The sequence below is a fragment of the Chanodichthys erythropterus genome, chromosome 23, assembly GCF_024489055.1.
Source record: "Chanodichthys erythropterus isolate Z2021 chromosome 23, ASM2448905v1, whole genome shotgun sequence".
Taxonomy (NCBI): Eukaryota; Metazoa; Chordata; class Actinopteri; order Cypriniformes; family Xenocyprididae; genus Chanodichthys; species Chanodichthys erythropterus.
In genome coordinates this window covers 6670281-6688385 of record NC_090243.1, presented here as the reverse complement: position 1 = coordinate 6688385, position 18105 = coordinate 6670281, and the positions used below count along the sequence as shown (strand labels likewise).

Genomic DNA, 18105 nt, shown 5'->3' with positions numbered 1-18105 from the left:
AGAGATCCGTGTGTATATGCAGCTTATTAGATCTCCCGCTGTCTATGATGTCATAGACTTAGTATCAAACAACAGTAAAGATGAAGAAAAATCACTCACAATTCTTGAATGGAAAACTTTCAGATAATCTTCACTATTTGCTACTTGCTTGTATGTTTTGAAGTTCTCAACATACAATTGTTTTAATTTAATTTTTTCAATTTGTAATTATTTTAAAAAGTACTTAATTACTTATGTAAGGATTTTAAGATTTTCAAGTCGGTGAACTAATTAATTAATACGAAAAAAAAAGTAGATCAAGAATCGTTTTGGAATTGGATCATGACTCCCAGAATCGGAATCGGATTGGACCGTCGCTTGAAGTTGGCTCGTCAGCTTTTTTTGGCCGATTCAACATGTTGGGGCTCGTCGGTCAGTCGGGCCATCTGATCATTCTGATTGGCTGTAAAGCTACAGCCACCTGCTGGTATGGAAAGGCATTTTTTCTTACGCAGGTGCAGAACGGACGTGCTACTTGGCCGTCGGGTGTCAAGGGTCGGTTTGGTGTGTCAGGCCAACTTTGGACGTAGACGCTGCCGACGTGAGCCAACCCCACAGTCTGCTTTCGTCGCCACTAGTTCGTCGGCGTCGGTTTGGTGTGTTTCGGCTTAACGAACACATAAACCAATAGATAAATAGAACGACAGAAAGACAGACACACGTACATATAGATAGATAGATAGATAGATAGATAGATAGATAGATAGATAGATAGATAGATAGATAGATAGATAGATAGATAGATAGATAGATAGATAGATAGATAGATAGATAGATAGATAGATAGATAGATAGATAGATAGATAGATAGATTAGATAGATTAGATAGATAGATAGATAGATAGATAGATAGATAGATAGATAGATAGATAGATAGATTAGATAGATAGATAGATAGATAGATGAACAGCCAGCCAGACTTGAAACCCTTGTGTTCTGCTCAGCTGTCTTTGAACACAAGATCATGTCCTGTGTGAACGGTTCCAGACTCCTGTTATTGTGTTCCATGTTGGAAGTCTGTTCTGGTCTCTGGTGGCTGTTGCTGACAGATTTGATGGAATGGGGGATTTCTACAACACAGGTGTCCTCACTGACCTCTCTCTCGAATGTAAACGAACACTTTTCCATCAACAATACGATATTCTGCGAGAAGAACGCAAGTCTTGCATGTTTTCTTACCAGGTAAACAGCCAAGATTGTGTTCATCCAAAGCCTGCACCTTTTTAATAGCTCCTTAATCAAACACAATGTACCTTTTACACATGATAAGCTCTTATTCATTGTTTGGCAAGGTAAGCGTCCCCTCTAGCTTGACAAGCATGGAGACAAATAGTCAAGTCACGCTGGGGCCAGTCCTCCCTGGAGAACTATGTAAGTGGTTTTAACTGTCCCTCTGACAGCACTCACAATGGAGATGATGCTGTAGACATTAATGACTTGGGGAAAGCGATATAATGAACAGTTTTGCTGGGTGAGGATCACCTACCTGCCCTGTCACCTGAGAGGCAGTCTGCAGATCTTCTGCTGCTGTCAGGGTTTCAGTCACCGCGGGTAATGGACCTGATCCAGAAGAACAAAAACACAATAAGGCCTTTACCACACGCACACACACTCACAATATACTCCCACACCAAAAGGGCCCCTCAAGAGACAATGGATATATCACATTTCTCCTCAGAAAGAGTGAGTGAATCCCAAACAAAAAACTAATTTTTAACTGCCTGCTCCTTTCAGCAGACTCCATAACATGATACAGTATTCACATGTATCTGCTCTTTCTGGATATGATATGTGATTTAATGGGATCATCTGAGAGGAGAAAAGCAGGGTGGGCTTTTCTATGGTTCTGCTTGGGAGGTACTACACGGCCCTGTGTCGTGAGGGGCCCTCTAAAGTCCTTTACAGAGTTTATTTAAAAAAATAAAAAATAAAAAATAATAAAAAGAAATTAAGTAATAAATAAATAACAACAATAATAACTTCTTATTATCAATGTTAAAAACAGTTGTGCTCCTTAATATTTTTGTGGAAATCATGATATACCACTATTCAAAAGTTTGGTGTAAGTAAGTTTTAAAGGGTTAGTTCACCCAAAAATGATAATGGCATTTATTACTCATCCTCATGCCGTTCCACACCCGTAAGACCTTCGTTAATCTTTGGAATGCAAATTAAGATATTTTTGTTGATATCCGATGGCTTAGTGAGGCCTGCATAGCCTGCAATGACATTTCCTCTCTCAAGATCCATTAATGTAGTAAAACATATTTAAATCAGTTCATGTGAGTACAGTGGTTCAATATTAATATTATAAAGTGACAAGAATATTTTTGGTGCGCAAAAAAAACAAACAAAATAACGACTTATTTAGTGATGACCGAATTCAAAACACTGCTTCAGGAAGCTTCGGAGCGTAACGAATCAGCGTGTTGAATCAGCTGTTTGGAGCGGCAGAGTCACGTGATTTCAGCAGTTTGGCAGTTTGACACGCAATCCGAATCATGATTCATGATTCATAATGCTCCGAAGCTTCCTGAAGCAGTGTTTTGAAATTGGCTATCACTATATAAGTCGTTATTTATTTATTTATTTATTTATTTTTTGCGCACCAAAAATATTCTCGTCGCTTTATAATAATAATATTGAACCACTGTACTTACATGAACTGATTTAAATATGTTTTTAGTACATTTATGGATCTTGAGAGAGGAAGTGTCATTGCTGGCTATGCAGGCCTTACGGTGCCATCGGATCTTAATTTGCGATTCGAGGATTAACGAAGGTCTTGCGGGTGTGGAACAGCATGAGGGTGAGTAATAAATGACATTATTTTCATTTTTGTGTGAACTAACCCTTTAAAAAAAAGAAGAAATTAGTACTTTTATTCATCAAGGATGCATTAAATTGATCAAAAGCTTTTATTGTTTTTTATTGTTATTTCAAAAAAAATGCTGTTCAGTGAACTTTCTATTCATCAACGGCTCTTAATTTAAGGATTAAATTATATTAAAATAGAAAATGATAAAACTATCTTAAAAAAGATAATTTGTAATAATATTTCACAATATTGCTGTTTTTACTGTATTTTATCCAATAAATGCAGCCTTGGTGAACATATTGAACTTTTGAACGGTAGTGTGTATAAGTACAAAAGCCCAATATATTTTCTTTTTGGACAGGATTGGCCTTTTGTGTGGCTTCATATCCCATTAAAGAAATGTTGTCCCCAGGCTCCATGAATTTAAGTTATGCCTGTGGGTACTTACAAGGTATTTCTGGCACAGCTTGCTCTGGGACATGGGGTGCTGGTTCCTCTTCAGGCCTTGCAGTTAGACTGTCCCCTTGAAGCCTAAAAAATACAAAAATTGAGCTTTAAAGGCTTTAATTTCAAATAAGTGGCTTGCATTTCTCCCCACAGTTATGATAGTTGTGAAAGATAACATTGAAAATACTATCATGTTCTCCATTCAGAGCAAACTCTCTGCTGAGGCTATGAAAGAACTCTATGTAATGGATCAGTATCAAATAAAATCTCTATTTTTACCCAGTGTCTTTGCTAGATGAGAACAAGTGGAGACAGTGAGTCTCTATTCATAAAAGGTGATGAGACCGTGCCAAAGCAGTCCATTTGTCTTATCACTATCAGGGGAGGATGAGGATATGGGCAGGCTGGAATGTAGACAGAGCGTAACATAGGGGAACGCTTAAGACCTGACAACAATCTACTAATCGCCAAACAGTGCAGCTGTCTCAAACTCCCATAATTTATGATGCCCTATCTCAGAGGATGCTAGGACTAGGAGATTGATGCTGTTCTTTACATAAAAATGAAAGTGAATCATTCCAAACCCATAAGATACTGGGTCATCTTCAAACTAGGGGTTGCACCGACTAATCGACTAGTCGACTTTAATGCTCTTCCATGACACTTTAAGCATGATGTCAACTAGTCATTGGTCATGGCCTATAGAGGGCACAACAGGATAAGAAATCCATGAAGTCCACCTTTACACTTCTTATCCAATAGTTAATGACAAATAAATGCATATTTCAAGAGATATGTTTGATTATACCATCTGGATGCTCAATATTGATCAGTTGAATGCACTTTTTAAACAGCTTATTGTACACGTAAGTTAGGCGCCGTTCTAAACTGCACGGCTACATAACGCGCGCACACACAGACAGTAGCGCGCGTATCACGTGCAGATAGATTGCGCACATACAGAATCATTATTGTCAACACTCTTCTGTGATTTATCAATAAAATAGCTTAGAAACTGAAAAGTTCTAGCATTTACTTCTTAGTAACTAAAACAAACAGCTTCACTATCAGTAGAAAGACGCTACCAGCTAGAATTAATTCATTCATTAATACAGTTTATTCACTACAGTTTAAAAAATGGTAATAAAATATGACAAGATCTCAGAGTTAAACTGTCTCAGAAAAAAAAAAAAAAATCTTAATTATGTCAGATAACACTTTAGCAAAACATGGTCAGGTCAAAGTGTCTGAATCATTTTTGGTTCCAAATTGTTATCAATTTTACTGGTAGACCACTGTATGAAGAATTTTTGGGTATAATATGTCACAGTTTAACTTTACTATCTTCACCTACATAAATGAACTATAGTGTCCTGCACCCACTGGTAAAAATATATCAAAAATATCAAAACCGCCTGAATAATTTTTGGTTTGACTGTGCATAGAAAAACAATGGAACATGCCCTATTGTGATCATCCATTTTTGGGTGAACTAGCCCTTTCTGACCATCTTATGGACTACCGTGATCCTTTTAGGCAGTGAAAACCAATAAAATGTTTTTTGTGTGGGTGCTTTTTGTTTAAAGCACAATTAGAAAAGCATAAAAGCTACTAGTAATTTTTAGTTTATGACATTTCCTTTAACCATAAAACTCAAAACAATGCAAAGCGTAATTCAAAATACAAGTAAAACATTTGTAAAAAGTCAATATGGAAAATTCTGTCACATGACCACAGTGCATTGGGTCTTATTTTTATGGCAGTGGCTATTTGCACTTAGTGAAAATAGCATATTTTCTTAGCGATAGATGCTATTTACACTAAGTGAAAATAGCAATATATTCTATTTACACTAAGTGACAATAGCAGCATTTTCTTAGCGAAATGTTATTTACACTAGGTGAAAATAGCGAGAGATTCTATTTACACCATGTAAAAGTATCAGTTCTTTGCAATAAAAGTAAATAAATGTAGATGTTATCCATACTTTATATTGGCAGATACTATTTGCATCTCAGTATTTTTGTACATTAACAGGATACAGTAATATCATAGAGTGTAAATTATTATATTTATTAAAATTATTAAATGGATGCTGCCTTATTGGGAGAATAAAAACCCTCCCTACAGCTTCCCCTAACCCTACCCAAAAAACACTTTTAATATTATTAAACACTGGTTCACTGTTTATTTCCACTTTTAGAACATTATTTTCATTTTTATTGAAAATAAATGCGAGCTCGGCAAAAGGCGGATTCGACTGCTTTAAAATCCAGGTCTGCAAGTCTTACTCATTACAGCTGCGCCACTGAAGATGTTGAATTCTGTGTCTTTTTTAAAACTTGAGTGGCCCAACCAGACATTTCTTGGTGGAGCTAGTGTAAATAGCGTTTGCCAACAAGGGACGCTATTTGCACTTAGTGTAAATAGACACTTCGTATCAACTTTTCTTAGTGCGTATTCAGTATTGTGTGGCCAGAATCATGTGATTTGAGTAGGAGCATCCAATTAAAACCTTTCAGTCTCACAAATTTCCTAGAGGACTGGAAAATGAAGACCTACAGCATGGTAATTGTCATACCTTATTCTTCAACAATGCCATATTCTCAAACTGTTATTTTGGAGCGGTTTCATTTCAGAACTGTAAATCACCAAATGCTGCAGTTGGCAAATGATAGGCTTGATTCATTTTACATTTCTCAGCATTGCCATTACGTGCCTTTTCCTGTAGGCAGTCAAGCTAGCTAATAAGCATGATGATAAAAGAAAACAACCCCTTCTCTTTTTACTGCCTAACCTGCCATTCCTTGCCGTTTCAATGAAGTTTCTGTAACTTAATTTTTCTGTAACTTTCTCTCTCTAATTTATCCTCTTATTCTTTCTCATATGTACAGAAGCCACTGAGAAAAAACAGATCGGGTTTAGCCCACCATCTGAGCAGTTCCTTTTCATACACCATCATTTTGAATGAGTAATTAAAATAATGATGGTCAATGACTCATCCAACTGTGCTTGATTGGGTCAGTCCCCTCATGATACGAGAGAGGGGTCAGATCTTGAATGCATTTGGCAGCTGTGGCTCAGGTTTGCTTTCCTGAACTGGATCAGATGCACTTTTTTATTCATGTACCCCTATATGTAATGCAGAAGTGTCATGTTTGTAGCCAATTTAAGGAGCAGATGAAATCAGAGGGTGATTGTGCTACTTCAAGATGAGCTGTTTTCCTAAGCATGTGTGGCTAGTCTACCGCCTCATCCATCAAGTGAAGAGGACAGACACGAGTAGATAAGGAATAAATCCCACGACCTTTCCGACAGTGGTGAACTATAGGACAGAGGATCTCTGCAGGAGATTTAGTAAGGCTAAGAACACATACGTTTTTTACATTTTATAGCCAGTCAAAGTTTCATTGTGACTGATGTTTGTAGGCATTATTGCATCTTGTGAGAAAACGTTTGAGAATATATAAATATAATATGAATAATTAGTCAAATAACTTTAGAAAAATTAAAATTAGAAAAAATAACTTGTTGCATTTACTATTTAGTTTTATATATTTTTAGATTCATAGATATTTAGAATGTTACAAAAAATCTTTTTAAGATGATAAATTAATGCTTTTCCCCAAAAATATTAAAGGTGCCCTAGAATTAAAAATTGAATTTACCTTGGCATAGATGAATAATAAGAGTTCAGTACATGGAAATGACATACAGTGAGTCTCAAACACCATTGTTTCAACCTTCTTATATAAATCTCATTTGTTTAAAAGACCTCCGACAAACAGGTGAATCTCAACATAACACCGTCTGTTACGTAACAGTCGGGATCATTAATATGTACACTCCCAATATTTGCATATGCCAGCTCATGTTCAAGGCATTAGACAAGGGCAGCCAGTATTAATGTCTAGAGCTGCACAGCTAAATCATCAGACTAGGTAAGCAAGCAAGGAAAATAGCGAAAAATGGCAGATGGAGCGATAATAACTGACATGATCAATGATGATATTTTTAGTGATATTTGTAAATTGTCTTTCTAAATGTTTCGTTAGCATGTTGCTAATGTACTGTTAAATGTGGTTAAAGTTACCATCGTTTCTTACTGTATTCACGGAGACAAGACTGTCATTATTTTTTAAACACTTGCAGTCTGTATAATTCATAAACGCAACATTCTTTATAAATCTCTCCAACAGTGTGTAATGTTAGCTTTAGCCACGGAGCACTATCATACTAATTCAGAATCAATAAATACCATACTTACACGATTAGACATGCTGCATGATGAACACTTTGTAAAGATTCATTTTGAGGGTTATATTAGCTGTGTGAACTTTGTTTATGCTGTTTAAGGCAAGCGCGAGCTCCAGGGGAGGGGAGCGTGAGCATTTAAAGGGGATGCAGCCTGAATCGGCGCATATTTAATGATGCCCCAAAATAGGCAGTTAAAAAAATGAATTAAAAAAAATCTATGGGGTATTTTGAGCTGAAAAGTTTCTTGATCACCAAATCAGCATATTAGAATAATTTCTGAAGGATCATGTGATACTGAAGACTGGAGTAATGATGCTGAAAATTCAGCTTAGTATTTTGTTAATATGTAAATAAAACTGGCATTAAGATTATTGCCCATATAGACACCAACAATAAACCAGTGAATCCACTGAATGAACTTGAAGGGCTTAAGTATAATGTTACAATTTATGACTGTCTAACTTCCGGACTTTCGGATGCTTTTCACTCATTGACCACTTGAGATAAATGTCCAAATAAAAGGATTCCTAAGTCTGAGCCTAAGAAAATGTGAAGAATGCTGCCTGCGTCCTCCAAGTAGCCGCATGCCCAGGCAAAGAAATGGAAAAGGAAAAACACAGAGAGAGAGGTGGGCATCAGTTTCCTCTCTTTATATAGCTGCTGCTGTTTGGCAAGTCTTAAAGGATTAGTTCACTTTCAAATAAACTTTTATTTTATTTTAAACATCTTGGATGGCATGGGGGTGAGTAAATTATCAGGAAAAGTTTATTTGAAAGTGAACTAATCCTTTAAGGCAAGTCTATAGATTTTCCAGGTGTACAAACAGACACTTAGCACCAGTTAGTGAATCACTGATTCAGTCTGATTTATGAATGAATCATTCAGATGAATTGTTCAGGTTTTTTAAAGCTCAGAATCAAACGATTGATTCATTCATGAATCAGACATCACTAATGTGGAGTAAAAGACCAACAAAGTATGTAAGCGGGGTGGGCCGTATTAACAATCCTGCACATTTAACCTGTGATATAAACAAATGAACTTCCACATCAATGTGATAAACAGTCAGCAAACAAACTGTGATCTTGTGATAAGCATTCAGCAAACCGACAGTGAGAATATATGTTCAGCATCTCATAGACTGTGAAGAATGCCTAAAGTATCCGTGGTAAATCTGATACGGAGCAGAAATGAAAATCAAAAAAGAAGCCAAACAAAACAAATATGGGGCAATGTAGGAGTGTGGCAGCCATCTAACCCAGCGGATTCTTTTTTTATCAGAGCCTGGCATCGGACATGAGCACTGAGTCACCCTATCACAGCCAACAGTGTGAAATGTGATCATTTCATCCAGCCACAAACTACAAAACAGGAAATAAAAACAGAAAACAAGAGATAATGAAGATTATCTCTGTTTGTGAATATTATGAATACAATCAGATTTCTAAAACGCTTTTAAGATATGTGAGCTTTCTCTCATCCACAGATGGTATTTCTTCAACTTTGGATACTTTTATGTCCTGGGGTGATTTTTATTTAACAGATTTTAAATTTGAAGAAAAAAAGAACAAAGTCTTTCAATTTATTTCTGCTTCTTTTTAACTGCTTTTATGTAAAAAATCATTAGTACAGGTTTAAAAATATTATCATCTAAACAAAGAGAAATAGACAAACCATTTCATATTTGTATTGTGTAAAAATGATTTATATCTTCAATAGTTTGGGGTTAGTGAGGGATATTTTTACAATGCGTAATTTCCAGTCAAGCTGTCAGATAATGCAAAAATTGTGAAAATATTATTTAATTGTGTTTATTTAGGATACAAACAGTGGTAGCTGTAAAATTAGCTTTAGCTAGACAAAGAAGTCATTTTATTCCAAAGACAAGAATGTCATTACCATAATCACCATTTCTGAAACAGAATACTAATTTGAAATGTTTTGGAAATGACACTGTGGTGGAAATGTTCCTGACTGTCTATGGAGGGACAGAACTCATCAAGAAAACCTTCATTTGTGTTCCAAAGATGAAAGAAAGTCTTACAGGTGTGGAACAACATGAGGGTGAGTAGTTAATAATAGAACTTTCATTTTTGTTTAAATTAACCCTTTAAGAGAGTTAATTTTCTAAAAATCCAAAGTGCCAAAAGAGCCCATAGTTGAAGAAACACCCAGTCTTAAGGTAACTGCACATCTCATGGTCACCTCAGTAAGATGAATGTTGTGCATTACCTCAGCGTGTAGTCATTCACCTTTAGCTCTCAGAGCTTTAACTCTAGATTGTCGGAATGCTGCGTGTGGCCCTCACATCCGGCTGAAAGGGGTTCGTTTGCAGCCTCTCAGCAAACAGAAGTCAGGATACGTGACTCGTGACTTGACTAAGATATATGACAGTGCATTCTAGTGCAAACCTGATGATGACATTGTTCACATTGTGTGTACCGCTTGACTTGTTAAATGGAGGTTTGCAGAAATGGCAACCCTCTCACGCTGAGGGGCAGCTCTAGTGGTCTAGTGAAGTCATTGAGTAGAGTAGAGCTGTTGGTAAACATTGAGCTGTGTAAATATTTACCTTGCACACCTTGAGCAGATGTTGAGAGTGACTTTGGCCTGGGGTTCTGAACAGTAGGAGCTGCGGCCCTGGCTGAACTTACTGCCAGATGGCAACAGGCCAGTGACCCCCTCCATTCGCAGGTCATCCAGATCCTCTGAGAGAGAAACAGAGAGAGAGAGATAAAGGATTATTTGAACCCTCATGTTATGATGAGCCTGGCTATTGCTTTTGTTTTTTGAGCCCCAAAGATTTTGATGATGTCTGTGTAAAAAAAATAAACTAATAATAATAAGCATTTTTAAATGAACCTATTGTTTTAAATAATATTATTAATATTGCTATCTATATTATTTGTGTATTATTATTATCAGATTGTAACTGAATCAGAAAATATTGAATTTATTCATGTTTTCAAATAAAAAATATTATTATTATTATAAGAAAACACTGAATTTACTATGACATTTTCATAGAGGATGAAAGGTGAGATAAGTCTTGAAGTATCAACCTTATGTTTCAAAATTTTTTTAATATTAAAAGGGTTAAACTGACTACAAACAGAACAGGGTTAATTCAAGAGGCCTAAACTGTATCTATATTTCCGACAGAAAAAAAAAAAAAAAAAAAACTTTGAACAGTCCAGCTGATCAATCACTTAAGCCATCTTAAACTATTTAATTGCAGCAGTTCTCTCTAAATACTGGTGTAACTGCTTCTACTTGACCTGCGTCACCCCCCTAAACCTCACTTCCATCAGGGTCATGGCACCAAATGTAACCGGTCCTACTCTACCCACTCTGAGCGTGATTCGAACCGGCATCTTCAGCATTGGAGGTGTGTGCGCTAACAAGGACGCTAAAGACCGCAGCCTCTTAACATCAGTCGCCAGTGTGCCTCTAGAGGTATTGGGTTTATATGCACAGCTCTTACTAGCTTCCTTACATTACACTCACCCCCCTAAACCTCACTCCTATCAGGGTCACGGCACCAAATGTACCCGGTCTTACTCTATCTAGCGGGATTCAAACCGGCATCTTCAGCATGGGAGGCGGGTGCGCTAACAAGAACACTAAAGACCACAGCCTCTAGCATCAGTTGCCAGTGTGTCTCAAGAGGTATTGGGTTTATATGCACAGCTCTTACTAGATTACTTCCATTACACTCACCTCCCTAAACCTCACTCCCATCCGGGTCACGGCACCAAATATACCCGGTCCTACTTTACCCGCTCCAAGCGGGATTCGAACCAGCATCTTCAGCATGGGAAGCAGATGCTCTAACAAGGATGCTAAAGACCACAGCTTCTAGCGTCAGTCGCAAGTGCACCTCTTGAGGCCAGGAGAGTGAGGTTTACCCACACAGCTTTTTACTAGCTGGCCTCTGTCACACTAGCATTACAAACAGACTGACAGAAGGAAAGCAGAGAACAAAAAATACATCAAGAGAGAAAAATAAAGCTAACAGCACTGAGATGGGCAACTCTATACTCTCTGAGGTCGCTGGTGACCCCTTCACAGCATATGCTCACAGCATGGTCGCCTGCAGCCAGCTAACAGGTGCAGATGGCTGGATCTGAGAGATGTGCTTCTCTTTACACTACAGCTGTTCCCCTGCAACACGCAACTGGGCCGCTGGGTTAAAGCTGGGTTATTTCCCAGAGTTCAGCTTAATTATATGAGTAAGCAAAGCATACTTTTTTTAAGCTACTGTATATAACATCAGCCTAACTGCAAGCAGAAGTGATACTGTAGTCAATTTAACATTTTGTACCAATTAGGTGTATTTATTATATAATTCAATAGATGTATGGTCAGTTGTGCATGTAATAGCTTTAACACGGCTCATCAAATACGATTTCACTCAGATTTCAACTGTCTGTTTCATAATGGCAATTTGACAAAGCATGTTTCTCACAGGGAGTTTCGTTCTCATGTCACAAACATCATGATCCAGCAAGAACGAGGAGCAACGGGGTAAAGTGAGCTGCGCTCCGTGAGGTCAGCGCCTCCCACCCGTGCCTGTGGCTGTAGGTGTTATATACCAAATGTACCACTTACGCTGAGACCGCACAGCCAGCTGACTGCGTGTGGAAGGACACACACACACAAAAAAGCACCTTGTAAGACAAGTAAGTGTAGCTAATGGCAGGAATTAGACTTGGCCTATTCATCCACGAAACTCTTACTCGACTCACTTTACATCTCTCAATTGCCTCGTCTTTTTGTTTGAGCTGCTAATGTGGGAAGGGGCCTGGTGGGAAACAACTTATCAGTCGCAATTAAAAGCCCTGAAACGCACCTTTTTGTGTTCGAACACTCCATGGTGTCAACACGAGATTTCTCCCATAAGGCTTCGTGCAAGCATGGAGAGCATGTGTTTGTGCAAAAGGGAGGTCCGCTTGGCACAGGAATGTGGACACTGCCTTGTTCGTGAAATACCAGAGAGTGTGGTGATATTACATGCCTCATTCATCATCACAGGTCTGGTCCAGCTGAGAGAGAGAGCCAGAGGCCACTTCATACACACACGCAGCATTGTACATGAGAACACAGCTGTCCACCGTGGGAAAGCCTTTCTTTTCGGACTGGGCTACAGGGCGTGTGGTTCAGGGCCGAGGGGGGTAACTCCTGGCAATATGGCAGCTGCAATAATGTTAATGCTGATATGAGTTGGCTGGGACATATCATTCAAGATAAAGATATATAAAGGTAAACAATAAAAGAGCGCAGACCAAATATATATTTTGGTCACACTTTAAACTAGGGTCTGATTCTCACTATTAACTAAGACGTTTGACTCAGTAAACTCCTAATTAGTTAGGTAGTTGTTAAGTTTAGATATGGGGTAGGATTTAGGGATGTAGAATATGGTCATGCAGAATAAGGCATTAATATGTGCTTTATAAGTACAGCCAATATCCTAGTAATATGCATGCTAATAAGCAACTAGTTAAAAGTGAGAATTGGACCCTAAACTAAAGTGTTGCCATATTTTTTATGTATTTGAATTGCATATAAAATGTCCATCGATTTGAATTGCAGTTTTAACATGAACAACCCAATAAACTGTTGTTAAACTGAGATGCATATTTGTCAGTCATACATATATGAAGTAGGTAAGAAACAGGCAATGTTTATAGGGCATATTGCAGGTTAAAATTTTTTTTAGATTAATATATGAATATGAATAATTGCTTAGAATAAGTATGAATCTGTTTTGTTCAGTTTTCAAATTTCAAATTTATTCAGTTAAAAACATATGAACATTTTTAAAATATGGCTGGCTGTGAAAGGAATATTCAGCGAGACTGGATTTAATGATGACAAATATATAAACCCGGTTATTGTCGATTTAATACACATTACAATTATTAGGTAATTTTCTGTCATTTTTATACAGAAATATTAAGCAGCAAAAACGTTTTTAAGCATTGATAATAATAATAATAATAATAATAAAAGAAGAAGAAGAAGAAATTTTTCTTGAGCACCAAATCAGAAAAAAAAAATGACAGTAAAAAACAAATTTACACAGAAAAATACCATTTTCCATTGAAACAATAATATACCATAGAAACAATGCATTCTGGGTAATATTTGTCATTCTAAGAAAAGAAGCATATAGATTACTTTCTCGAAAACAACAAATAATATTATCCAGAATGCATTGTAATATACAGAAGTAATATACTGTAAAAACAATGCATTCTGGGTAATATTTGTAGTTTTAATAATAATATTAATAATATTACCCAGAATGAATTGTTTACAGTATATTACTGTTTCAATGGTATTTTACTGTGTAAATTTGGTTCTTTTTTTACAGCTATTTTTAGAGTGTAGATTAGATTGATTTCTGAAGGATCATGTGACACTAGCTACATTTACATGGACCATAATAATCCGTTTGTAATCAGACTAGTAGCACAGCCGAAAAAGTGTCACATGTAACCACGTCAATTAGAATTAGGATTAGAATTAGGACACAAAATAGATAAATATTAAGTCTCCCACCAACAGCTGTATATCCGTGCAGTGTGCGCATGTCAAAATGTCAAAACTTGAAACCCATTCAGGTTCATCAATCAGAATGTAACGGCTGCAAAAAATTCAGCTTTGCCACAACAGGAATAAATTACATTTTAAAATACTGTATATTCAAAAATGGTTATTGTAAAGTCTAATAATATTTCACAATATTGCTGTATCTTACTTTATTTTTGATCAAATGAATGCAGCCTTTGTGAGAAGAAGAGACTTTTAAAAATCTTAATTATGACCATAATGTACCTGTTGCTTACCTTTATTTATGTATGACTGGCAAATATGGATCACATTAAGTTTAACAGTTTGATTATGTTAAAACTGTGTAATCCAATTGGTCCAATTAAATACAAAAAAACTTACATTTTGTGTATAACGATCCCCCTTGAAACTCTATCAGTGGATAGGAAAGACTGAAAAATCATTGGCTGATATTATCAATGTAAGTTCCCTATGTGCTTTTCCATAAGGAGGTTGATACACAAGAACCAAATGTGCCCATAAAAACCCATAGTAATTAATTGGGCTTCCATTGAACGTCCTTCTGTAAGTGTTTTCCCACAGAGCTTTGACTAATTTCTTCTTTTATGTGGGCTTAAAGCTGCTTGTTTCACAAATGCGCCAATGCCCGAGCCAGAAGTGGACTTTAAGACTTGGAATAGGCCTTGATTGGCCTGACAGGGATCTGAACTCTTGCCATAGTAAAGCAAGAGACTGCAGAGTGGGCTTTTCTTCTATTCCATTTGGAAAGAACTGACGCAGGGGGAAACAAAGGTGTCTGCAGGCTCTTTAAACGCTACACTGCCATTCCTTAATAAATCTTCTAGATCTGCCGATCCAGCAAAGCTGAAAAATAAGACATGACATGCAGACACTAATTTTATTGTGATTTGTTTGAGTCTTCTCTGAGAATTTAGAACCTGCCGACAACGAGAGGGTGGCGAGGCTTTGAATATAATCTTGTTAACGGTGCGCTCAATTTAGTCTAATGTATTTTGAACTCTTTAATCAGCTGGACAATATGAAAAAAGTGGTCATTACACTTGCATACCCATCGCTGACTTAATGTGCTCTTGCAATATAAGACATAAAAGTCTTTAAATGTACAAAAAAATCTACTTAGCATTTTAAGGCATCATAAGGAAGCTCCTGACATAAAGGCTGTTCCACCAAGCAACTTAATCTTGATGTTTCCTAAGATAACATCTTTTTCACAAATTCTAAAGCAGAATCGCATATACTCTTCACAGAGAATACAATCCCAGAAAGCACTGCAATAGGTTAGAAAATTCAAAGTGGCACACAATGCTAAGAAAATTGTTTATAAATGTGAAATATTATTAGAATGTAAAATAACTATTTGAACATATTTGAACAAGTCATTTCTGTGATGGCAAAGCTGAATTTTCAGCATCATTACTCTGATTTTTATAGTGTCACATGATCCTTTAGAAATCATTATAATAGGATGATTTTCTGTTCAAAAAATAGTATGTAACAAAGTCTTTTCTGTCACTTTTGATCAATTTAATGCATCCTCGCTGAATAAAATTATTAATTTCTTTCAGCAAAGTCTTAATGATCCCAAACTTTTGAACGATAGATAAATTTAACGTACAACAAAAAAACTGGTCAATATTGATAATTGGCCTATTAATATTCTATGCTATTTTAAGTGAATTAAATTAGATACTAAAAATGAAAATAACAATAATAGTAATAAAAACTTAACAGTTATTAAATGATTAAATGATTTTAAGTGTTAGATTAGGGCATAGGTAATCTAAATGTAAAAATAGCACATACACAAATATATCGAATATTGACTGACACTGATAAGTAAAAAAAACTATAAAGGCTCGTTCTTATCAAGGACAATAACTATAATGCCAATGATAAAGATATAGTTCTAAAAATCATTCTAAATATAAAAGAATAGCAGAGTCCACACCACAACTAACAATAACTGCACAGAGAAATTATATCATCGTTTGAATTACTTTCAGAACAAGTTTTTCCAGTTGATGAACGATAAAAACATTGACAGCCAATCAAAATCAATTCTGCTTTAAAGAGCTCGAACATTTAAAGTGGCAGACAACAAACCTGCAACACATGCTTAGGATGAGCAGAGCGTTATCGTTTATTAGGGATGTTGCGGTGACTGATTTTTTCCACCGGTTAATCGACGTGTAAAAAAAAACGGTAATCCCGGTGTCACCGGGGTTGCGTGTCGGGGATTTGGGGTGGCCGAAAATTCGGTCGTGCAGACGTGCACACGTCTCAATTTACTTTCACTTTAATTAGCGGCAATTCAGTAGCATTTGTTTGAATTAATCATGGGTTAATTTATTTTATTCTTAATAAAAATACACAAAACAATAAGACACTCGCTTGTATTATTACACACATCTTTATTGCAAAATGAATAATAACTTAACACACCATGCAAAAACTAAACAAAAGCACTTATGAAACACCTTTAAAGTGCATTTATTAACAAAACGAACCACTGCACACATCGTGCAAGTATCAAACAAGAAATTATATAAAAAAATTCACTATTCGTTAAATAAGTGCCTGCCTTTTTCAGCAAAAAACAAAACAAAACAAAAACACCGCACAACCATCGAATATGAAACGAACAAACATCAAAAACTTTGTTCCCTGTTGGCATTTGGTTTGAATCCAAAATATTTCCAAATAGGTGCTTTTGCATTTCGCTTTGAAACCAGATCTTACGCCATCCTTTGCCAGTTAGCTCGCCTCACTCTCCTCAAATGATAAATGAAATCGGACACCGGCTGCTGCTTTACTGCGGCGCTCGTTCCGCTTATGCTAAATTACGAAGGCACGTAGTCACTAACTGAATTAAGTGCTTTATTGCTATAGGCTAAAACTTCAACACGATGGGGACGGTGCCGGTGGTCAAGTGCTATGGGTTAAACACCGTGTATCACCGGTAACACCAACTATCGCAACAAGCCTAATGCTAATATAGTTATTGTTAGGGTTATCTTTAAATTTATGGTTATTGGTGTGAATGGGCCTCAATAATCTCTAATATAATATAATAGTATAACATTGAAAGGGATTTTAAGGATTAGTTCACTTCACTTCAGAATGAGAATTTCCTGATAATTTACTCTCCCCCATGTCATCCAAGATGAAAAGAAATTAAGGTTTTTAAGGAAAACATTCTAGGATTTTTCAATATATAGTGGACTTCAGTGGGGTACAACTGGTTGAAGGTCCAATTTGCAGTTTCACTGCAGCTTTAAAGGGCTCTACACGACCCCAGCCGAGGTCTTGTCTAGTGAAACTATTGGTCATTTTCTAATAAAAATAAAAATTTACTTAAAAATACTTTTTTTTTTTTTACCACAAATGCTCATCTTGCACTGCTCTGCGATGTGCCACATATTATGTAATCATGTTGGAAAGGTCACGTAGGTGGAAGTATCACGGCAGGGCGAAAAACTCATTTTCTCCTCCAACTTCAAAATTGTCCGATATAGTTGTTTTACCTTTATTTGTAAAGGGAGTTTGGCTTAGTCTTTGCACATTCGCTTTGTAATTACAGATCGCAGAGCCATGCAAGATGAGCATTCGTGGTTAAAAATGATATAACTTTTTTTTTTTTTTTCGAAAATTCCCTTTTCGCTAGATAAGGCCCTTATTCCTCGTCTAGGATTGTGTAGAGCCCTTTGAAGCTGCAGTGAAACTGCAATTTGGACCTTCAACCCGTTGTACCCCAATGAAGTCCACTATATGGAGGAAAATCCTGGAATGTTTTCCTCAAAAACCTTTATTTCTTTTCGACTGAAGAAAGAAAGACATGAACATCTTGGATGACATGGGGGTGAGTACATTATCATAAAAATTTTCATTCAGAAGTGATCTAATCCTTGAACTGTTAAAAAATAAGTAAAAATTTACTATACTAA

General features: G+C 36.5%; 1 protein-coding gene across 1 annotated transcript in view; it reads right to left on the bottom strand.

The window, feature by feature from the left end:
• The window catches only part of c23h8orf34 (chromosome 23 C8orf34 homolog), a 119643-nt gene that overhangs the window by 34958 nt on the left and 66580 nt on the right, over positions 1-18105 (bottom strand). Inside the window, exons 8-10 of the mRNA XM_067378734.1 lie at positions 10134-10269; positions 3306-3388; positions 1526-1599 (exon numbers count right to left, since the gene is read on the bottom strand). Coding sequence (XP_067234835.1) covers positions 1526-1599; positions 3306-3388; positions 10134-10269 — 293 coding nt within the window. The remainder of the gene's footprint in view (positions 1-1525; positions 1600-3305; positions 3389-10133; positions 10270-18105) is intronic.